This window comes from Alligator sinensis, unplaced genomic scaffold (genome assembly GCF_000455745.1).
Source record: "Alligator sinensis unplaced genomic scaffold, ASM45574v1 scaffold1297_1, whole genome shotgun sequence".
Taxonomy (NCBI): Eukaryota; Metazoa; Chordata; order Crocodylia; family Alligatoridae; genus Alligator; species Alligator sinensis.
In genome coordinates, this window is record NW_005842901.1 from 159,178 (window position 1) to 183,237 (window position 24,060).

Below are 24,060 nucleotides of genomic sequence, written 5' to 3' on the forward strand. Positions count from 1 at the left end.
GGCCCTCAGGTCGCTGTCTCTGCGTCCGCCTCCGTGCGGGTGCCCGGCGGCAGCAGGGCCCGGGGACGCTGTGCCGCTGCCAGCTGGGGAGGAGGCTGTCCCAGGCGGGAGTGCTCGGCCCTGTCCTGCAGCGCGGTGCGGGCCGTGTCTCCCTCTGTCCCGCGCTGGCTGGAAGCCTGGGAAGGGCCGATGTGCACGAGCCCATCCTTGAGTGCTGTAAATAAGCGGGAGCCTGTTGGACTGGCGCCACGTGCCGTCTCTTAGCAAATTCCAGATCAGTTTTAAGCCCCTGTTCCTCATCCTCACATCCTCCCGTTTTAGAGCCTGGCCTGTGTGAGGCCCACCCCAAAGCTGCCTACTGACGCAGTTAGTGTTGTCCGGGTTAGAGGGAAAGTGGGGCAGACTTATGTTTTATAGGCTAGATAAATCAAAGATGTGTAGCACAAGTCCTACAGGCTAGCAGGTTCAGCTGCCCTTCTCTGTCCAAGGTCAAGCCATTGGGAGCCAGGTAAACTAATCCCACCAGTTCAATTCCTTCTTTTTTTTTTTTTCAGGGGATCAAAATGAGTTTTCATCTTGCTCATTTTAGAGGACGGGCAAACCTCTTTGCCTCTATTGAGCAAGATCTGCCTTGACAAAATGGAGGGAAATTTCATCTCTTAGATCTTATTTTGTGAAGAATAATGGAATTAAGATATGAAATTATTTGACTGCTCTGCTTTTACCTGCAGAATGCTTCTAAAGCTGCTTTAAAATCTCTTCATGTTTTCAAGTCGGGGAAGAGTAAATGCTTGCTTCTCTTAAAGTTAGTTGCATGTCTCCTGTAACTTCACTGTTACAGGTTTTATTCTTACCTTAAAACTATAAAATGCTAGAAAATTAATTGAATATTACTCCATGGTATCTCATGATTTAAGCTCTGTGAAAAGTAGAATGGCTCCTTTGTGACACCACCACATATCTACTGTCTGCTGTGATCAGAAGTTGGCCACATACAGGGATGTTGCTAAAAAAAAATTATGTGAATGAAATCTTAAATTGTGTCAGAACTCTCCCTATAATTATTGCATTGGTTGTTGGCACCCATCACTATCTTAAAGGCGTGGTAATTTTAGCTCTGGTATATGTATTTTTTTCTAAATAAAATTTCTTTTTTGCGCGTACCAAATTAAGCATCCTGTGTAAGCTTCAATACATTTTACAATCTTCAGTTAAATTGAAGTTAAAAAAGTAGAAGCTGTTTTTGATTAAGAAATGGTTTCTAAAAAACCCCTCCTATTTATTTACCTTTTACAGATGGAGTATTCCATGCAGTTTTTCAGTGTAACTGTCTTGATTATTAATACAGGTTTCCCTCGCTTTATGTGGGTTCTGTACTTGCAAATTTACTCTTATGTGATGACCCATTTTATACCAAAAATGTGTTATATGCGAGGTAAATTTATTCTTATGTGATTGGCGTGGTGGAAGCCCAGTCAGCTGCTTTGTGTGGTGCATTGTGGGAGTGACCCGCACCAAAATATAGTCTCTTGTGTGGATCTTTGCTCCTCACTCATTGTCTATGACATGCGTTTCTGTAGTTGCCATCCCCATTATGATTATGCCCTGTGCTTGTGTGTACTGTCTGCTGTTGGTGAGTACCAAAATTACCTTGTAAAAGTGGTAGAAATGGGTCTGGTGGTCAGTAAGTCGAGGTATTAGAATGTATCCCTATTTGTTACATTGTAAAGTCGGTTCTCTTTATGCGAATTTGAGTTATGCACCATTTTCCAGGAACACATGTTACAGTATAAAGCAGGGGAAACCTGTATACAAGAGCAGGCCGTGAAGGACCGGAAAAGGTTCTGCGGAAGGTCTGTGGTTTCTTACAATTTGTCTTGTTTTGACTTTTTTCTTTTCTGTCTGGCTTTTCTTAGGAACTAAAAATTATCCTTTAATATGTAATGCCTTGTTTCATACTGGTTCCTCCTCTTGCACCAAAGAAGATTATTACCAGATACTGGGAGTTCCTCAAACTGCTACCCAAAAGGAGATCAAGAAAGCCTATTACCAGGCATGTACGCTAAAGAAAAATGAAAATGGTTTAATTTCATGATTGACTTTGTGTTTTGAATTTTGTTTTGTTGGGGAGAGTGTATTATGACCCACTTTTTACTCTTACCTGAAATATACCAAAGTAAAAGCTTCCAAGTACTGTCATGCTAGTGATTTTTTTTCCTTGCATGGTGGAACGAGGCCGATAATATATTACAGGAAGTTCAGTGCCATCAGATAGATTCAACACAGTCGTCCCTGGTTAAATATATTATTTTGGGCAGTGGCCAGTATCTTTTACATCAGGGAAGGCAAAAGCCACAAAACTCATAAATATTAGTAAAATGCTGATTTTTATTTTTGGTATCTTTCTGTGGCCTTTCTTTTTGCGTTCTTTACATTTTTTTTATACTTAAAAACCTCTAAAAATAAGCTTTCAGAGTCATTGGTAGCAAGATTATAGTTATGGTTCACTCTTGTCATTATGCATATTAAGAGCATTCTTGGTGAGCCAGGCCCTGCGTGCAATGGATAGGTGTTGATTGGCTGGCTCGTGTGGAAAAGCTTTGTGATGCTTCTTTTATTATGTTCCTCATTTTAGGGACTATTATGTACAGTAAATTACTCTGAATATACATTTGGTCTCCTCTAAAATACAGATTTGAAAGCTACACTCTGGCTAATGACTTTTTGGCATGTAAAATGAATTATATAGGAGTGCTGACAGTGCATTTATTTCCCTTCCATTTCAAATATGCCTTTTTCTTTTTTTGTGTAGCTTGCCAAGAAGTACCACCCTGATACAAATAAGGATGACCCTAAAGCTAAGGAGAAATTCTCTCAACTGGCAGCAGCCTATGAGGTAACATGCCAGACAGGTGCCTGGTGTACCATGAGGGAGAGATCAGTTTTACAGGACAAAATGATTGTGCTTTCTTTTAATTTCAGTGTGCATATTTCTGTAAAAGAATTGTCATTTCACTGGTAAGAGTCCTGTTTTATAGACCTGAGTACAAATGGGCCAAAAATATCCTATCTTTTGGAAAGTGATCATCTAGCTATAATACTTGACTGGTTTATTTTGGGAATATTTTGGGGCCATTCATGGATTCCTATTTCTTTGTGTGAAAAATGAGCTACTGTTACATGTGTTAATGGTGGTAGAGCTGATTACTAGAATAATCTCTTGGTCAGAAGAAGGACAGGTAAGTGGCATAAAAAATGGCTGTTTGAGAGGGGGGGGGGAAAGAACTCTTCTCCCCCCACCATAACTTTCTCAGATGCCTTTACCTTTTCTGGCCTCTGCTTTCTCTCAGTTCCAAGTTCTAATATTACTAGCCTTTCACGCTATATTATGTAATTGTAAGTCATTTGTGCTTGCCTTCAAATAGTATTAAACTGAGAGAACCTGATCATCTTCCCTGTAACTAATATGGTTATTAGGAAGTATTTTAGCGTATCAGCTGAGCTTTGCTGTTCAGTGTGTATGAGAGAAACTGAGAAGGCTTTTTAATATATGGTGTTATCTTTATTCATGACAAAAGGTAAAGTAATTCCGCTGTCATAATATGCAGGAATTTGAAACTGGGCGTTGCCAGCATTTTGCATGTCTTACTGTTAATGCATATAACCTTTTTTTCCATGTAGCCTATCTCTAAATATTAATATTTCTATCTAGTGTCAGCTAAGCAGCTCCAGTTCTTTACTGAGGGAGTGTGTTCTAATAGTATTGTATTTACTTGCTCCATAGGTGTTGAGTGATGAAGTGAAGCGAAAACAATATGATACCTATGGCTTTGACCCTGGCTCAGGGGATACTAGACATCAGTATTGGCGTAGTGGTCCCACCATTGACCCAGAAGAGCTTTTCAGGAAAATCTTTGGGGAGTATTCAGGGTCCGCTTTTGGAGATTTTCAGAATGCCTTTGACCAACCACAGGAGGTATGGGAAATAAGTGTTTGCATCATACTGCTGAGAGAATGGCTTCTGGGTGCACACAGTAGAATACTTTTTTGTCAGGCTCATGACAAGTACATCCATTCAATTAGGGTGATGATTAAGGCTATTTCAGTAACTCTGAAATGGTAAATGACATACCTAAGACCTGGCTCTTGATATTGGCTAAAATATCTTTGTTAATCGAGAGACTTCTGTTTTTCAACACCTGCATGACGTAGACAGGAAGAGGGAGAAATTTTTTTGGGGGGGAGGGAGGGAGGCCTGAGCATGTGCATGCCCCCCAGGCAGGAAAGTCTGTGGGGGGAAGGAGCAGGGGGAGGGGATGGGATGGGATGGGATGGGGAGGGAGTGGGGCTGGGGCTGGGACCGGGACCAGGCAGGGATCGGGAGGGAGCTGAGCTGGGACCAGGGCCGGGGCCTGCTGTGCCTTTGCGGCCACCCCTTCCCTTGTGCCTGGAGTTGTTGCCTGGTGCTGGCGCTCCCTGCACCTGAATCTGCAGCCCTGCACCAGCCCCGGCTGCTTCCACGCACCAGCCCTGCACTGCCCGGGGGGGGCCCGGAGCTGGGGGCCAGAGCAAGGCCAGCCTTGGCTGCACTGCCAGGCTGGCGGCCTGGGACCCCTGCCCTGCCCTGAGTTGGGGCGGGGTGTGGGATGAAACCATGGCTTGTCCGGGAGGTGCGGGGAGGGGGTGGCGGCTCCTGCCGCTACACATATCCCGGGAGATACGGGGCGAGGGCATGTGCCCCCAGATCTGCGCAGGGCAGGGCAAGTTGTCACTGTAGGCTGGGGCCAGGGCAGTGCTGGGCTCTTTCTGGCTGGGGGAGCTGGGCTTCACTCAGGGTGGGCAGAGGTGGAGCTGGGAGGGGGGTCGGGTGGGCTATGGCAAATTTTGGGGTGGCTGCACCCCCCCCTTCCCTGTAACCCCCTCCCAGTGCCACAGCCCTGGCCCTAGCCTGCAGCAGCATCCTCCCCTGCCTCGCACAGATTTGGGGGCACACACCCCTCCATGCCTTCTGGGTTGTAGCAGCAGTAGGCATGCCCCGAGACGAGCTGCTCATGGCTCAGTCCTGCACCCTGCTGGCTGTGCAGTGCCTGCACCAGCCCAAGCCCCACTTCCTCCCCACCCTTGCTGCAGCTGCTGGAAGCCCTTGGTTGGTCTGCCTTATGGCTGTACCACTGTCCTGTGTTTGCGGGGGCTAAGCCCCATTAGCACCCCCCTTCTGCTGCCTGTGGTGAGGTAGCTCAGTAAGGAGACTGGCCCAGAGAAATGGTGCATTTGGGGTTTTAAGCACCAGTCAGTGCTATCAAACACTAATTCTCATGTCTTCTAGTTCTGTTCAAACAGAACCCTACTTTGTTTGCTCAAGTTGATCTCTGATTTCTATTGGTGTTTGCTTTATGCTGTGCTTTAACTTTAAAAGGCTTCCACTGGCTTTTGAGGTAACTACATAATTGGTGCCACTTGGTACCTGAATTTGTGCTGAGACAAATCCTATTTGTCTTTGTTTAGTATGAAACATTTAAATCTGAAAAGCAATGAAGTAGACTCTTTGGAGGGAAAGGTGTAGCCAGCGCATGCTTTGCTGTCAGCACTGCACATAAATATTGGTGCAGCTGGCTTGATATCCAGAAATGACCTTTTTTACATTCTGATGCTGTAAGCGATTTTTTTTTTTTTTTTTTTTTTTTTTTGCTGCTGCTACAGAAAGCACAATATGTGCTAGATACCTAGCAAGGTATCTCTGTCTTTCTGCTGATTTCTCCCATTGCTAAGTAGTAGGTCCATCAAGATACAGTGCATGCCACCTTTGGCCTTAAAAGCCTTCACTCACTACCCAGTCACTTGCAAGTATGGTACACACTACAAGTACACAGTTGTTATACAAGTATCATGGTTTTCTCTTCAGGCTGTGGTGCTCAAACTCTGACCCACGGAGCTGTCTCGTTCATGGGTCCAGAAATTTGGTCTCAGGGGAGCAGTAGAAGTGTTAATTGCTCCCAGAGCTGCACCAGTTAACACTGTCTGCTTCCCTGCTGCCAAATTTCCAGACCTGTGGGGATCACCAGTCTGGATAATATGGCCTTCTGCACCTGATCACACTGACGCATAGGGTTGTGCTGTAGCTGGATCTGGTGCATCAGATCTGACTTATAGGGCTGTTCCAACATGCAGGATCTAGCTTGTGGATCCATGCTGCTCATCCAGGCTGTGTGGGACCAGGGAGATTTATGCCCTTAGGACAGTGGTGCTCAAAGTTTGAATTCTTTCTATTTTTAGGCTTTTCTTCCCTTTAATATCTCTTCTACAATGTGACTGCTCTTTAAACAGGTTTAATAAGCTTCCTCCTTTTTGTGCCTCCCCAGCCCCGCAATGTGAACAGTTTTGCCTGTAGATAGTCATGTGCGTTCCCTTTCTGCACTACTTTCTTTAAGCATGTTAAATGGTGTTTTGATTATGTTTTGAAATGGCTCTTGGGTCTAAAAATTATTACTGATTACTTCTCAGCATATGTGTTAGAACTTTAATTCCGCTATTTTCTTTGAGATTAGTATATCATGGAATTGACATTCAATCAAGCAGTAAAAGGTGTTAACAAGGAGATTGTGGTGAATATTAACGACTCTTGTCAGAGGTGTGATGGCAGGGGACATGAACCTGGTACCAAAGTACAGTCCTGTCATTACTGCAGTGGCACTGGCATGGTAAGTGGTGCTTAAAAATGTTACCCCAGATGATAAATCTTCTTTAAATGTTCACTTGTGTTGCTAAGGTCTTATTCATACTCTGTTAGCTTAGCTTTCCTAAAGCATCAGGATGTCCAGATTGAAAGAAGTTCAGTAAAGGAGGCTTTAACATTTTTATTGTGCCCTGTAAATGCTTTTATCCTATAATACTTTTTATTTTAGAATATATTAACTCTGCAGAAAAGCTAGCTATTGTAATTTGTTTTCCTAAATCCAACTTCTTGAATTGCTTATAAGTGAAATGCTATGAAATGGACCAAAATATGAAGACCTTCATATATTTTTTCCAATGTGTGGGAAGTAACAGGAACTATCATGAGACCACTTTATTTGTGAATTATTTTATTTAGACTCTACTCCATTTAAGAACTTCTAAATATATTCTGTGAAAAGAAGGTATTGAGGACAGAATCCTGTCATCCTCTGAATGGATGCAATTTACACAGTCATTGAAGGCCTTCTATGTACTTTGTGTTTGTGCTTCAGCCATATACTGGTCAACTTCAGGGATAAGAGAATAGTTTAGGTTGCGACCTTTATTTCTAAGTCCAGTGACAAGCTGACCAATTAGCATGACGTCTGCTGTGCATTAGTCGTCTAGGAACACAGCTGGCACCTAATTATGAATGTGTATTGTTACTCTTCGTGAAATGGTAACAGCTTTCATTCTCTGCTGATGTGCTAAAACTAGTCATTGCCCTAAAGATGATAACTTTGAGCTTTAACATACCTTAAATTAGAACCATCTTTATATAGGTTTGTTTGTTTTTTTTTAATTTTAACAAAAAAAATTAAAAAACCCCTATTCAGTCAAAAAAAATCTAATTTAAATCCAAAATATCCATTTTTTAATTTTATTTTTTAATGGTTGGCTTTTTATCCAGCCTGTTTTCGAAGGCTACCCGTTTTACTACTGGTTTTATAAACCTTATGCTTTTGAAAGACTTTGACTGCAGTGTTTTTTTTCTGCTGAATCATTTTGTTTGAAGAACTGGGTTCAAGCAGTGCTTTTTTATGTTAGTAGGCATTGTTTGTTTATTCTCATATGATAGAGGTCCCTGTCTCCTTAATTAAACCATACTTGAGGCTTTGCTAGAGTTATGTACATCATTGTATTATTACAGATTTTTTTTAAGGCTCTGTGTGATAGATTTGCACTGCTTGGTCCATAGCAGCTTCGATCAGAATCGCCACTGATATCCTCATTAACATCCTAGTTCCTGTAGCCAAATTCTTTCAAGGAAAACCTTTTTAGTGTTTTGCAGTGAGTATACTCGAGTGAAAGAAGTTCTGGAACTTGCAGATAGTGACTGAGTAGGTTATTGGATTTGCAGAAATACTGGGAAAAGGCAATAGCTATTTTTCTTGTGCATAATCTAATGGGCTATAAAACCAGAATGGCAAAATTTTACAGCCACCAAAAAAGGATGTTTGGAATTGCCTGAAGGAGCAGACACCAATATATCTCTTCAGGCCACATTTTTGCCTAGCATTGTTACTATTAGTCTACAGTAGATAGAATACATCTACCTATTATACATGGGTTAGACCAGTGAGTTAACCGGGATTGGTTTTGCCATTTAGAATCCCCAGGATTGGAAGGACCTAGAGAGTCACCTGGCCCAATCCCCTTCATAAATGCAGGAACATTCTTTCTAAATCATCACTGACCATAACCTGCCAGCTTTTTGAAAACCCCCAATGAAGGAGATTCTGCAGCTTCCTTGGGTAGACTGTTCCCTGCCTCACTTTTATAACAGTAATGTTGCATAGAAGGTAGCAGTGTCTGAACACCAGGGATCTGGGTTTTCTGTTTTCCATGGAAAAATGGAGTAAACCACAGATTATTTTTACTGAGGGCAAACCTAGATTTCTCACTTTACTGGAGAAACCTGTGGATTTTACAGTTCTGCAAAGAGCTCTCTTCAGGCTGGCAGAGTTCCAGCCTGCAGGGGGCTGGAGGGAGCCAGAGGAGGGTGGTCAGGCAGGGGGCCCCATGTGCATATGTATGTACATGGCCCCAGGCAGCCTGGAGAGCAGCTCCTGCAGGTAAGTTGCAGGGGGGGGTGGGAATTGAGGCCCCCAGAGGGAGGGAGCAAGGGAGTCGGGCTGGGGCTTGGGACCCAGGGCCGCAATGTGCGGCCATAGGACCCTGGCAGGGAGTGGGACAGGGCTGCATGCGGCTCATCCAATGGGCAGGGGGGCCGGTTCCATGCTGCTGCATGCACTCTCTGGGGGCAGAGGTGACCTGCACCCCCCAGATTTGTATGCGTTGCAGGGGCTGCGTTCTGCCCACTTGAGGCTCATGGTCCCTGCCCTGATGGAGGGCCTCTGCAGCTCAGCGTGTGAGACCCACTGTGGCAGGAAACAGTGGAGCCAGGCAGAAAGCTGTCTGCCGCTGTGAGCTCTGCCCTACCTGCTGCAGCAGGGCGGGAGCCCTTAGCAGTGGGTAGCGCACAATCTGTGCCCTGCGCGCAGGTGTGGGGAGCATGGGTCTCCCTACCCCCCCCAGGAGTGTGTGCCACAGCAGAGAGCACCACCCTGCTGACCGAGCCCATAGCAGGCAGGCAGCAGTGGGGCAGCTGGGCTCCAATCCTCTGCAGCAGCTGCCTCCTGTCAGAGGCGGGGGGCTGTGGACCTGGGTGCCTGGCCCTGTACCGTCGGCAGCCCCCTCTGGCAGGTCTGGGAGAACAGGAGCTGCGTGTGGGGTGTTGTGGGGCACCAGCAGGGCCAGGGGGCTGTGGAAAGGGAGTGAGGGGCACCAGCAGGGTTGGAGGGTAGGGCTTTCATTTTGGGGGGTTTATACGATTATTTGCAATTAATTTATTTATTTTAATCGGGGGGGGGGGAACCAGGATCCCTGCTGAATACTAGCAAAAGATTCATTTAATCTGTCTGTTTCCATTTTTTCTAGGAAACAGTAAATACAGGCCCGTTCGTGATGCGTTCTACGTGCCGGCGATGTGGTGGTCGCGGTTCCATTGTGGTAACACCCTGTGTAATGTGTAGAGGTACAGGACAAACCAAGCAGAAGAAGACTGTGATGGTCCCTGTGCCAGCAGGTCAGTGTCTGTTTTGGCATACAGCCTGTGCTACATAACTTGCCTATTACAGAGCAGTTGCAGTTATTTCTTCTTGTGAAGATTGCCTAAGCTTATATAGGGAACGTGTCTGTTATCTGCACATTTAAAGGCGAGACAGAAAATATAAAAGATATGGATCTGCAGCAAGAATCTCTAGATATGAAACCATCCGTATTCATCTATGGTAACTAAAAAAAAAAAGTTACCAGTGCATTGCTAGGCACCTTTGTGAAAACCACAAATCCATAGAATCATAGAAAAGTAGGGTTGGAAGGGATCTCAAAAGTTTGTCTAGTCTAACTCCATGCTCGATACAGGATCAAACTTGGCTAAGCCGTCCCCACCAAATATTTGTCTAATTGATTCCACTCTAATTCCTTGCAGATATGTGCCTATGGGCAAAATTTTCAAAAGTGCCTAATTCACTTACATATTTAAGCCAAACTGATATTCAATGAGATTTGTGGGCATCTCAGTCTCTTTAGTTGTCTTACCTTGGGTCACAGAAAACTCCTTCCAACTTGGTAGTCTTGGTAGAGGTTGAATGAGTGTTGAAACTGATTTCCCCTCTCACTTTTAGAGAGATCACATTGGCTGGGCAGCAGCTTGCCATAGTCTTTACCTTTGCTCTAGTGTTTGGATACATGTGGATAAATCACTATCCCTTGGTTCATTACCAGTCACCAGCCCTTAGAAAAATGCAAAAGAATTCAATATGAATTGAATCAACAAGCTGGTCTGGTGGTGCTGTTAGTGTTCTTGGGGTATCCCGTTCTTTGACCGCATATCCAACAGTGGTATCACAGCTTCTTGTGCAAAGAATTGCCATGGTAGATCTTTAGCTGAGATTTGATGGATAGAAGCTCTGCTGTGGTGATAGCCCCTCAAGGAGTTGTGGGAGTGGAGGCATTGGTTTGAATAAGAAGGCAGGAGGTGAGATGTAAAGGACAACATCAGAAAATAGTGTCGGATTCATGTCCTTGTTCCAATGGCAGGTGTGGAAGATGGCCAGACTGTTCGAATGCCTTTGGGAAAGAGAGAAATATTCATTACTTTCAGGGTATGTATGCTGCCTCATTGTACACTGCTTGTCTTCTATTGGATCCTCTTCAGTCTAGGAGGTATTTAAACCACTGGCAAATTCCTTTTAGTGTAAGATTGGATTAAGTCTGGGTTGTCAAGGATGTGGTTTATGGGTCAGATCCAGCCCACTGAGCCATGTCATCTGACCCCATATATAGGGCTCCATAAATCTGGGTGTGAAGTGACCAGGAGTGGGGCTTGCCACTGAAATCCAGGGTACAAAGCCTTGTTGGGGATGTTTTGGTGGTGGAAGGAGCAAGCAACAGCAGCACTGACCCCCCCCCCCCCCGCCACCCCGATCTTGGTTGCACCGCAGCCCTGACCCCCCCCCCCCCATGGCTCCCTGATGTTGCTTGCTCTGCTGTCAGATGTGGGTCTAGATCTGGATCTAGCCCCTGAGGAGCCCTGCAATGTGGTTCTGGCCCCTGTAGGGCCAAGTCAGTTTGACATCCCTGGGTTAAGGGGAATCTTGTGACAAACTGAAATGGCTTTATTCCTTCCATTTTTCAGAGATGGTAGAACACCTTTCCCATAGCATGGTGAAATATGTTTTAGCCTAGAAGAAATGCACTGCTATGTTTTGAGAGGAGGGTTCTAGGGTAGTGCTGCTCATCCTCTTGGTCCTGGGACCCAGTACCACTCCCTCCCTGCCCTGTACATGGGGATTGGGCCCTGGGGGCTTGATATTGCCCCCCTCCCATGCCCTGGGCTGGATGTCATCCCCTCCTCCCTGTGTGCAGGGATTGGGTCCTAAGACCCCCCCCACTGTTTCCCCTGCACACTGGATCAGACACCCAATCCAGTGCACAGAGCCCAAACTCCCCGTGGGTTTGGAAACTTGGCAACCAGAGAATGGTGCTATTGCTCCCCAGCTGACAAATTTCTGAACGCGTGGGGAGCCCTGCAGGCCAGGGGCTGAGCACCCCTGTTCTAGAGTAACACTGGGTTCAGATTGGAAATTCTGGAAGTAATGTGGAAACACTAAGTCAGGTGCTCCTAATCTCTGGAAAAGACTGCAGTGGTGCATTTCTGAGATGCTGAATCTAGGAGATAGTGTCTTTTACGCTCTGAGCTCACATACGTAAAGGGAAGTGACTTGAGCATTCTAATAAGAATTTTCCCCAAGTTATTGATACCTGCTTACAGCAAAATAATGTATTTTGTCAAGGAATAATGCATGCTTTTGACATACTGTTCAATAGTTAAATGAATAGTTAATGTTTGCTTTTAGGTTCAAAGAAGTCCTGTATTCAGGAGAGAGGGAGCAGATATCCACTCAGACCTCTTTATCTCAGTAGCACAGGCTGTTCTTGGAGGTACCGCAAGATGTCAGGGCCTTTATGAGACCATCAATATCACGGTATGTGGTACCAGTGGGTAGAAGTGTGGGTTACCTGATTTTGGAACAGCAAGAGGTCATCTTTTATTTACTCTTGTTTGTTTAAAAAAAAAAAAAAAAGAGCAAATTCCCCAAAGCTACTAATATCAAGATGGGCTGCTTATAATCTGGCAATCAGCATGCAAGGATTCTATTTGGTTTTGTTTCCTTTTCTTAGTCCCTGCATAGTAGTTCAGAAAAAGGGCTCTACAAGCTCGTGGAAAGAAAAAAGTACTTCTGGGAAGGTCTAGCACTCAGAGCTGGGTTGAACCATACCTGGGGAGAGTCTTGTTTTTTGCTAAGTATTTAAGATTCTCGTGGGCATGCCTGGGGCCTCCTAGCTTTTCTGAAAGCTCAATCTTCCTGCTTATATACAGGGATAGTCACTTTGTATAGCTTTATTTATTCAAGGCTCTTGCTTCTCAAAAGTGAGGTTCAGACATTGATTGCACATGTTGTCACAGGAAGTTAGTAGAGGGCATGGGAATACAATCCTCTTCTCTTACAAGAACTATAGACCATCCTTCTCCAGGACTGGTACTAACTTGTGCACTAGATTTACTGAGTTGCACCTACCAGTAGATTGTTCAATTCAGTTTTTTTGTATTGAATGACTATTCCTTGCTGTTGAGCGGGATCTCAGAGCCTCCAGGTATCTAAACATAGAAACAAGTTTTTGCTTTGTTACTTCACAGATTGCTGGCAAAAGAGCTTAATTAATTTATAGGTTTACATGTGTGCATCTTGTTTTTGCAGAACAAGAATAAACTTAGGAAGTCTTTTTATTCACAGATACCCCCTGGTATACAGCCACATCAGACGATTCGAATGAATGCGAAAGGCATTCCTCGGCTTAACAGTTATGGTTATGGAGACCACTACATTCACATACAGATCAGAGTGCCTAAGTAAGTAGAAGGATTATTAGGATTTCATAGAAACCTGCCAGGTTACTACGCAATACATGTTGCCTGGAAGCATTTTCAGTGATAGTTTCATACTGCTTTATGGTGTATGTTTTGAGAATTCCCTAGACAGTGTAATAAGTGAATAAATCTACATCTAATTCCTTTATCTCTTATTGCATGGGAAGACTGTTTCAGCTACAAAGCTTCAGGGTTTATACTTACTTTATTAGCCCTGTTAATACCTGTTTGGTTTATCACAATTACAATGCTTCGACTTACTATGCATTAAGGTCTTCTATCCAGCAAGCTGGATGCTCTGAGTGAACATTAATGTCATCTGAAAGATCCACTTATTAATCTGGTGCATGTTATTGTGTCCTGTGTGACGAGTAGGATCTGAAAGATGCAACAGCCTCCCTGGAATTGTGTGGTCCACATGTAATCTTACAAATAAGACTGGATTTTCTTATTTTTTTCTTACCCCTGGTTTTCAGGTTTCCTCTAATCTCCTATATTTTTGCTGTACATGTGCTTTGAAGTAGTGGGAGGTTTTTTAAGTCAGTTCAGTGCAATACATAGGACTTTTGCCAGCCAAGAATGTGTTGGACATGTGGCTTTGGAGTTTGATATCCAGAAGGCAATAGAAGTTTTTGATACCAAACAGAAGATGCATCTCCTTTTTTCTTCCCCTTTGGGGTAGTTGTAGAGATTAATTTAAATATCAAAAGATATAAGACCCATGATCTTTGATAGCAATTAACTACCGCATCCCATAATAACCAGTTTCCATAAATCTCCTATGTAATGGTCACACACTCAGAAGGAGCTCCAGTTCTCAAGTGCTTCTCTGCTAATTTGATATTCAAGTATAGCTTCTGGATTGATTATTCTTTTCAACACTAAGGTGTTTCATTTAGCCACTTGCATTTGGATGACATATGGTGATTTACTATCTTTCTTGCCACACTGAAGTTCTTTGTTAGCAGAGCTCTTTTAAGATGCTTGTTGGCTTTCCCTGAATATCTCAGGGGGTGGCTGTTGTTAGCACAGACTTAATATTTGTTTGCGCTGCTTTGTGCGAAGTTCAGGTTAGGTTGCAAAGATAGTCGTAGATACAATGAATGGTGACTCATGGTAGCGGTTCTTTGTTCTGACTTGCAGGAGGCTGACAAGTCGCCAGCGAGCCTTAATGATGAGTTATGCTGAGGATGAGACAGATGTGGACGGGACAGTGAATGGAGTCACAAATACAGCTACTGGTAAGCTGAGTGGTGTACATTGCTGTTTCCATGGCTGACTGGCTGGAGAGATGTGGAATGTTTGAGGGAAGGGATGGAATTCCGGGTGACTTTTGGACAGGGTATATACATTTAAACCTTCTTCATCTTATTGCCTGAGGCTACCAAGTATTAAATTAGTAACAAATACCTCTAAAACTGACAGTGTTAAAAGGGCTTTTACAAAAAGTTCTGTCACAAAGTGTGTGTTTGTTTTGTTTTTTTAATTTTTCCACCTACTATTGGAAACTTGCAACCTTCCAGTTTACTGTTTATTGCAATGCTACCTCTTGGGTAGTAATACAGGGCTCACTACTTTTTCCATTGAACTCAAAAGGAATTTTGTCACTGACTTTAAGAGCTCAGAACGGAAGTTCTCAAACTATGAAGTTGTATTTAGCACTTTAGGAAATTCTGGAAAAAAGCATTACTTGGTGTATGTTGGAGCAGACGCTGCCCTGTCTAGCAGGGTAGAGTGATTTTATATCACACTGAAGCTTTCTGAACTTAATTTTAAAATGTTACTGCTACTTCAGTGTTAGATTAAAATGTGTAATCAATTGAAATATAAATATTATTTTTAAATGCCACTACTGATAGATATCTCATTTCAATTTTTTACAAAACTACCCTCCAAAATGAAACATTTAAAAGTTAAAGCTCTGATCTTCTAACCACTTAAACAAGTTTATAACTTTAGTCACACAAATAGTTCTATTAGCCCAGGTTAGCTGTTTGTAGCTTAAAATGAAGGATGTGGAGATAAGTGATATGGAATCTTTGCAGAATAAAATGGTTGCATTGACAACAAAAAATTAGATTTTTAATATATTAAAGTTCACTAACTTTTTTTTAGAGGACAGATTTTTAAAAAATTGGATCCTAAAGTTACACTGTTAAGCCTGTGTTTAGACACAGATGGGTGAGATTTAGGAGCACAAGTCCTATTGAGCTCACAGTGCAAACCCTGATAGAGGAAGATTGAAGAATTGCAGCCTAACTGATGGAAATTCAGTATATCAAAAGGTAGTATAGACTGTTTGTCCATCAATATTGCTTGAGTTTGTGCAGTTCTTACAATAAGGACATTTAATGGGGCCCTGGAACTTTCTTTTTTCAGAATAGGTAAGCATTTAAGTGTGAATCTTCCTAGAAAAAAGGAAAAACTGTAAAATCTGGGATTTCACTCACAATTGGGACACTAAGGGCGTGTCCAGATGAGCCCGCAAACTCCTTTGAGATGCTGCAAGAGACATGTGCAGGAATGAGAACATGTTTGCGGGGCAGGCACGAGGCAAATTTGCAGTGCGGAGATAAAATTAGACCCCTGGATATCCAGGGTTCAAAAAAACCCATAGACAAAAAATGCGAGGCAGAACGTGGTCCCGAACTGTGCCCTGAGGCAACCGGAGGCTGGGTCCTCCACAGAGATGCTCTGGCTGTGAGAGCATCTCTGTAGTTGGCCCTTGCCCTGGTGCTGAAGCATGCTGCCTCCCTAGGCAGTGTGCTAGTAGGGAACTGAACCTGGGTTCTAGTGCCGGTAAGTAAGGGGTCGGAGGGGCTGGAGGAGGGGACCATGGGGTGGATCCCTGCTGGCTCTGCCTGCTCTCCCAGCCCCCCCATTCCCTGCCTGACACCCCCATTCTTCCCTGCCCATCAGGGCTGTTATCTCATGGGAACAGGGAAATGCTCAAGCATGAAGTATACCGATATCACCTAGTGTCAAGTTAGTGTGGCCACTTTCTTGTGAGGGCACGTGGGACCAGTTGGTATGCAGAGCACACAGGCCTGTCTTGGGCTGTTCCTACACTTATATCGTTTGGGAGCAGGAAATTCTGGGAGAAGTCACCATTGCTGATCTGCTATAGTTCATAAAACCCTGAGCACTTCTGGTGGCTCTGTGTTTCACTCAGCAGCTGCAGTGGTAGCATATGCAATGCACACTGGAGCAAGCATTAGGTACTGCATGGTCTGTGGCTGCTAGCTAAAGGTGCAAGGTGTGTACGTACCTGCTAGCTGCTTGGTGGTGGCAGAACCGGAGGTGACAGTTCTGCTCACAGAGAGGAGGGTTCTGCTGGCCAGAGAGGGATGCGGTATGTGAACATGCTCCACGTTCTGCTGGTAGAGCCTTAGACCGCAGCCTAGGCTGTGGTTATCACTGGAAGTCTCTTGTGACACCGATGCACCTAAAACATGAGCCTCATAGTATGAGGAACTCCTTTCATTTAAGCAGGCACTAACTTGGGTGCCAGTTGTACTTTATATGTCACCCTGCTAATGGCTTTTTTCCTCATTGTGGCATGTGTAAAAGATGAAAGAAAGATGTTTTTGTTTCACAGAAATCTATGCCAGTTTTTTGCAACAAGGTGTATAGGGGGGCAGGGAAGGACCGGTGGTAATCCTATTAAGCTGGGCAGGCTTGTAACAATATCAGTTGTGCCTGGCTTTAGTTTCCTGAAGGAGAAATCCAGCAAGATGAAGTCTGGAAAACAGCAGGGTGCAAATTCTGTGGGGTGCAGACTAATATCAGAAGTGGCTAGAGGAGAGACCATTCTCCAATGCATTTTTAGAGTATCCTTCCAAGAGAGCTGGGTGTTTTTACGCATCAGCGTTCAGGCACAGTTGAAAGCAGTCTGTTGGAGCACTGATGCTCTGTATTGGATGTGGCTTGCATGCTGAGGACTGCTTGTTTATGCTGCACTGGTGCCTGTTTCCTGGTACACTGTCTGTTCCCTGTTACTGCAAACCAAATTAGCTAATAAATCTGTGTGTGCAAGATACTGAGCTGTTCACATGTGAAAATTGAATCTTAAACCTGGAGTGCTTGAGTGTTGGTGGGCTGGGAAATGGCGAAGGTGACACGTCTACATGTGTACCAGACTGCACAGTAACCGCTGTTACTGTGCCATCCTGGCACTGCATGGATTGTTTCCAATGCTACTGCGCAATAGAATCGGTGTCACGGTTCATGCCTGCTGATGATATGTCGCTGTAGCAATGAGCTATGGTAATGTAGTTCGTGGCTGTGGTGACATAGCATCTCACGTAGACACGCCCAGTGGTGTACTGAGTGAATGCTCTTTTATTTTGCTTCTGGAGCTGGGACTTCCTACATCTTGGATTGCAGGGGAAATGTCAGTATTAGTTCTTACTGCTTTCTCTCAAGCTTGCTACCAAGAGATGTGAAGGGGGACTCTCAAGTGACAGCTTATGTACAGCAGCAGGTTTAAGCAGAGCTGTCTGTACATGAACATTGCAAAAGACCAGGCATAATGGTTCATTTCCAAAGCCACATGTTCCCCGAGTAAACTGTAGCTAGACTGCTCGATGCTTTTCCAAGGTGTATGGTAGATGACAGTTTGAAGTACGTAAGCCTTTTGCTGTTTTGTGTTTAGGTGGCAGGGCCACGGATAGCACTGAAGCAGGCAAGGATAGGCCTGAGGCGGAGGCAGGGGAGAACGAGGGATTCCTTACCAAACTTAAGAAAATGTTTAGCTCCTGATACCCCATCTGAGGTAGGAAACCTCTTATATTTTACTGACTGTTCTTTCCTCCCGTTTGAGCAGAAAATGTGTTATCTTGGAAGGTTGGTGGGCGAGGAAGCAAAGGAATTGTATTGCCTTCAACTTAGCCTCAGGCCTTCCAGCCATTAGTGTTAAAGTTCTAATCCTCATATTTTACTTCTGAGAGCAACAGTCAGCCTCGGCATTGTAGGGTTAAGTTGCACTGTAGCTGCTAACTAAGGAAAGATAGTATAGGTTTGTGTGGCTCTACTCTGAAAAGCAACCAGCATCACCAGGTGCTCATCATCATTGTCCCCTGAGTGTATTCAGTGAGGTCTACTGACCAGCTCAAAACAAGTTGAATGCTGTTAATCCTGCTGGCCAGCACAGCTAGGAGTGTCAGACAGTTCTGTGAGTAATGCACAGGCAGAAACAGATCCAGCTTTCCAAGTTTGCCTATTGAAAGTGACTGGCAGGATTGGGACTGCAGAACTGTTAGCACTGAAGAGGTGTGTGCATTGGAAGAAGCCTAGCTGACTTTCAGAGCCTAGATAGGCTGTTGTAGAGAAGAGACTTCTTCTTTTACTTGGAAGTTGAGCATGTTAGACAGAAATCCATCGTGCAGAATAATCCTTGGGGATTCAGATTAAACACTGTTGTAGTGATGAGGTAGTGCAAATGGTAAGAATGCTTGGAGCCGATGTGTCCAACTGTGCAGGCTGAGGTTTCCTGGGTGCCAAGGGCCCAGAGCTTCACTATGTTTTGTCTCCTTTCCCTCAGTGAAGAATAATTTGTTTTTTCACAAATGTGTCAGTTTCCAGATTTTGAAAATTGGAGACTTGGATTTAAGCTTGCTAAATCCTGAACAACCCTTTTCCTATCTTTTTATCTCCAGGGAAGCGTTCTGCTGGAAACTAGACACTGGGAAGCAGCAGCAGCAGGTCATCTCCCCAAACTGGGCAGATCTTCCGGCTTTGGGCCTTGGAGATGAAAGAATGTTACTTAGCAGCACAGTGAGAACCCCATCCAGAGGTACCATGAACCACGTAGGCACCAGCCGACACCAATCTGTGAGAAATCTGTTGTCTTAGGAAATGGTAACAAAAGCAAATGCTTTTGCATTAACAGACACAGAACCCCTTGTTAAATGTTGAGGTTTCTTAGCGCAGGGAGCTCATTCAGACTCTTCTGGCCCTATTTACAGAATTAAGACTTGCATTATAATTTGGAGCCAAACCCAGTGGCAATTTAAAATAAAAATTGTACTTCCAGCTTAAAATGAAGCAGTTCGCTATGCTGAGCCTTCATAGAGCTGGCTTTCCACACAGCAGGCATGGGTATTACTTAACATGTCCATCCACTCAATCAGCCATCTCTGTGCTAGATGCATAGTGCCAGTGCATCCTTTTCTAAAAGGTGCAGTCTGTCAATGGCCCTCTTCACAGCAAAAAATTCTTCTCCTGTAGCCTTGTGTAAAGCAACCCCCTAAAGAAGAATATCACTTCTGCAGAGATTCTTGTAAGTATCAGTGAAGGAGCAAAATTGCACATGGTCCCCCACAAAACATCCCCCACCTAGGTCATGGGGTTCCCTTGTCATCTTAGTTTCTTTTACAGGCAGCAGTGATTAGAATCCACACTTTGCATTGGCTGTTGTTCCCTTCCCCTGTTACGTTATTACAGGTAGAAAGCAAGTCAGTGTATTGCTATTTCTAAACTAATACAGGTCTTGTATCAGTTCTTGCAAAGACATCAGGGCCTGGTTGTTATACAGCTGATCCCTACTTTAGTCCTGGAAAAGACTCTTTGTTCTTGTGATATTAGCAAGTGTAAGCAGGCAGCCTCTGAGAAATATTGTTTCATTTTATCTACGTGTGTCAGAATATAGTGAATTAGTTCAAGCTCTTCAGGTGGGGTTAAATGCTAGTCATGAGTATTTTCCTGGTCACTGCATCAACCTTCTTAATTTAATAAAAGTACCATGAATCCACATACTAATTGACCAGCTAAACAAGGATTCTGTGTTAATATTTCCTTTCTTAATTTGCTAAAATGAAGCACACGTTGCCTCCTATTTAAATTGTCTGTAAAATGAATGTCAATGTACATAAGATGATCTGTTCCATAAAGATATTTAAAACCTCTTGTGTTGTTTTGTTTTCCCCTTCTCATGGTGTCTTATTGGAATAGTATGTTGAACTGCACCCTGTGAAGGTTTTGTTCTATTTTGGATAACTGGGGGAAGAAAAGGTAATCATTGCTTAGATAGGTAGCTTGGAGGTGTTTCAGGGGAATTTCTGTTCTTTTCCTTTGCTGTTCAATCTGTCCTGACTAGTCAGAGTAGAAATAATGTCTAAAAATCTCAGTATCCTGACTTGCTTTTGGACTGTTGCTCTATATGGATAAAATTTGGGGCTTCACAAGGCACATTTGTAGTGTGTACATGAATAGAACGCTGTCTAAGGAGTCTGCTTGATGCTTTAAAATTTTGTTTTCCAGTTGGTTTCTTTTATTGCTTTGCTGCTGAGAATAGGTGCCTCGCTGAGACTGAGGCTGGGGCAATCCAGCAAAATGGAGCCAGGTCTCTTGATGGCAGAAAAAGGTTCATCTTGCAAAGCTGAAGTCAGTCCCATTTAAGGACTGCATTAAAAATGCTACTGCTTAGAAAACAACTCTGGACATGAGTTTAAGGTCTCTTCTTGAGTGCTTTGCAGAGCACTGTGTGTTTGATTCATCTAGATCAGGGATAGGCAACCCTTGGCATGCATGTCAATTAGTGGCATGTGGAGACATTTTCCCTGGCATGCCAGGAGGAAATTTTTTTTTGTTTGTTTTTTGGGGTTTTTTTTAATTTTAAGTTGCCTGCTCCAGGCTCTCTGGAACAGCCACAGGTCCCAGCACCATGGCAGGCACGGAGGGCGGAATCGGGAGAACCCAGGCAGGGAAGTGGTCTGTGTTCTGTTGACCCCATCCCCTGTCCCCGGGCTGCGCCCTCCAGTCCAGCCCAGCCTATGTAGGGGAGCTGCGGGTGGGTGGGTCCACAGCCCCAGAGGCTGTGCAGGGCTCCTGCGCTGGAGGCTCCCAGCAGGTGGGTGAGTGCAGGGCTCAGGCAGACAGACACCCCATTTCCCCCATGGGTGGGGGCTGATTCTGGGCAGCAGGGGGAGACACTGCAGGCACGCTGGCCTGGCTGGCTCCTTGGGAAGCGGGGGCTGCAGCGGGGCTCTGCAGGTTTGGCAGTGGGTGGGCAGGGGCACCTAGCGACACCTGAGGTGGGGCCTGGCCTGGCCCGGCCCATCCCATGCAGCTGTGGAGGAATGGGGTGCAGCTGCCTTGTCTGTGAGGGGATGCTGCCTGGCCAGGGCAGGGCACTGGGCTCAGGGAGGTGGGGGACAGGGGTGTTGCTCCTGGCTGTAGGCTTGGCCTCCCTGTGGGCCGGGCACAGTGTGAGCAGGGTGGAGCTGCCCCAGTGTGGGAGCCCCCTGGGAACAGCTGCCATAGGTGGCACTTAGGGCTGAGCTGGCCAGGAGCCTGCAGTGCAGTGACCCTGTGTGGCCTTGGCCCCTGGAATGGAGCTGCTGGTGGGCAAGGCCAGGGCCTGGGCTGTGGGTGGACAAGGCTGGGGCAGTTACAGCATCTTGTCCTGGGGCCTCCTGCACTGAGGGCGGCTCTGCTCTCCTCCAGGGAGGCCAAGGCGGGAGCCCTCCAAGCCTGGCGTCCTGCCCTGGCTGGGCAGCGTCCCTTCATGGGCAGGGCAGCTGCACCCCATTCCTGTGGAGCTGTGCAGGCCAGACTGGGCCCCACCTTGGGTGCTGCTGGGTGCCCCTGCCTGTGGTGGCCCGAGCCTGTTGAGCCTTGGGGCAGCCCCCACTTCCTGTCTGGCCCTCACCTTCCCAAGGAGCCAGCCAGGCTGGCCTGCCTGCAGCGCCCTGGCCCAAGTGCCCAGCCCCCACTTTCCATGCCCTGGTGCTGCCTTTGCCTGGGTTGGGGCAGGCAGGGTATAAGTCTGCCCAGCCAGGTTCCTCCCTCCCAGCCCTGGGCCTTGGCTCCTTGCACTGTGGGACTGTCTGAGGCCTGAGCACCCCAGCCCTGGTAGCTGCTGCTGGGGTGTTGCTGCCTTTCTCTGCCTTGACTAACGGACCTGAGCTGCAGCTGGAAGCTGAGAAAGACTTTCACAGTGAGGGACACACCCTCTTTCTCTCTCTCTCTCTTTTTTTTTTTTTCTTTCTCCTCTCTTTTCTCTCCTGTCTTCTTTGTCTCCTTTTTTCTTTCTTTTTCTTCTTTTTCTCTCCCCTTTCTTCTTTCTCTTTTTTCTTCTCTCTCTCCTCTCCTTTTGTCTCTCCTTTCTCTTTCTTCTTTTTCCTCTCCTTTATCTTTCTCTTCTTTTTCTGTACCCTTTCTCTTTTTACTTTCTTCTTTACTTCTTTCTTTCTTTTCTCTCTCCCCTCTGTTTTTCTCTTTCCCCCTCCGTTTTTCTCTCTCTTCTTTCTCTCTCTCATCACACATGCTTAACAAAAAAGAATATGCAAGAACAAAGGTAATATATGAAGTTTTATTTATTGTCACCAGGTTTAGGATTTTTAGAAAGCCTGGTATTTACTGTGAAAAAAGAAGCCGCAACCTTTATGATTATTAACTATATTACTATGCAGTATATCTGGCTAGCTAGAAAAACATCAAACAAGTTCTTGTAGAACAGAGTACTGGTGAGGGGTGTTACTAAAATTCTAAACATTTCTAGTCTACTTGTTCAGATTTGTGGCCATTTGTGCTGATGCTGCTTTATATCCCACTTGGACAAATGAAATAGTGGCTTTGGATTCCTTTTGAGGGCTCAATTAGGAGTCAGATCTCAAGACTTTTTCAAAGCTTCTGAGTGGCTGTTTCCCAGTTATGTGGCCTCATTCAGACTTTCAGAAGTGCTCATGCAAAACCCCCTGGTGGATCAGGATGCAGTGCAAGTGTGTGGTATGTGTTTGTTTCATACATGTGGATCAGTAATGCTTATGCTATTACATTTTACACGTCTGAGGTAAGAGCAGGGTGTTTCTGGACACTGAAAGTGCCCAAGCCTGTGCCTTGCAGGCAGCATTGTTGATGCTGGAGTTGGTAGAGTGCTTGTGGTTGGAATACAAAGCTCAACTACATGGACAGTTTGGAAATGACCCACAGTAGCAGTTACCTGACAGACATGTCATTCTGGCATTTGCCCCATCAGCAGAAATGGCTCTATTAGGAGCTGTAGGCTGCACTGTCTACCCTTGATCCCTTCGCACAGATGAAAAGCACCTGCCATATCTGCTAATGATGCATAGTCCTTCAAAGGACAAAACTGCTGCTTTCCTTGGTGGGTGCATGGCTTGTGTGCATGCATGTGTGCTGTGGTTGTGTGGCATTTCAGAATTCTGCTTGACAAAGAGGTAACACTCTTGATCATTTTCCGAAAGGGTTGGAGCTTAGGATACCAAGTACAGTGCTGATTTGGCATAGGTCATCCAACATAGCCTCTCTACCTCCAGTGCTGCTTAGTAGATGTTCTCACTGATTCTGAAGTCAAAGCCAATCATGTGGGGATCAGAGCCTCTTAGGGTAAGAGTGTTTAATATTTCCTGAGATGCCCTGTAGTGCAGCCAGATAGGGTACAGTGCATTATCCTTTGTGTCATTCCCCAAGGATGTGCCCTCTCTTTTTCATGGTCTCCGTAGGGAAACTTAACCTCAATGCTGGATGCATCTACACGAAACAAGGTGCTTCTACGTGTGATGGGGTTTTATTCGTCAAAGTTTTATTCTATGCTCCCAAAATTGGCACGGTGTGTTTTAATGTGTTCCATCACTGCATACAACTGACAGCTCTTAAATTGAATAAATCTCAGTGTGCTATTCACAGTAAATTACCACAGTGCTAATAACAATCCACCACCCCTGATCTTTTTGGTACTGAAGTACAGCAGGGGGTTTGGTGATATCCAGCTCACCAGTTGCTGACATGTACAGATGACTGAAGCTGGTGGGATTTCATTAATTTAATAAATTAAGTATCATTTCATTAAGATCTTACAAGTATTTTTAAGCAGCCACAGCGTAGGG

The 24,060-nt window shown here is 44.9% G+C and overlaps 2 protein-coding genes across 2 annotated transcripts in view; one reads left to right on the plus strand and one right to left on the minus strand.

Annotated features, from left to right (window-relative positions):
- Positions 1-20,116, plus strand: part of DNAJA3 (DnaJ heat shock protein family (Hsp40) member A3) — a 29,578-nt gene extending 9,462 nt beyond the window's left edge. The window contains exons 2-12 of the mRNA XM_025192200.1: positions 1,831-2,053; positions 2,813-2,896; positions 3,785-3,976; positions 6,546-6,698; positions 9,655-9,802; positions 10,819-10,883; positions 12,138-12,266; positions 13,077-13,192; positions 14,354-14,451; positions 17,865-17,984; positions 18,868-20,116. Coding sequence (XP_025047985.1) covers positions 1,831-2,053; positions 2,813-2,896; positions 3,785-3,976; positions 6,546-6,698; positions 9,655-9,802; positions 10,819-10,883; positions 12,138-12,266; positions 13,077-13,192; positions 14,354-14,451; positions 17,865-17,971 — 1,315 coding nt within the window. The 3' untranslated portion in view covers positions 17,972-17,984; positions 18,868-20,116. The remainder of the gene's footprint in view (positions 1-1,830; positions 2,054-2,812; positions 2,897-3,784; positions 3,977-6,545; positions 6,699-9,654; positions 9,803-10,818; positions 10,884-12,137; positions 12,267-13,076; positions 13,193-14,353; positions 14,452-17,864; positions 17,985-18,867) is intronic.
- The window catches only part of NMRAL1 (NmrA like redox sensor 1), a 45,196-nt gene continuing 33,430 nt past the window's right edge, over positions 12,295-24,060 (minus strand). The window contains exon 8 of the mRNA XM_025192188.1: positions 12,295-12,940. The gene's annotated coding sequence lies outside the window, so the exon portion shown is untranslated. The remainder of the gene's footprint in view (positions 12,941-24,060) is intronic.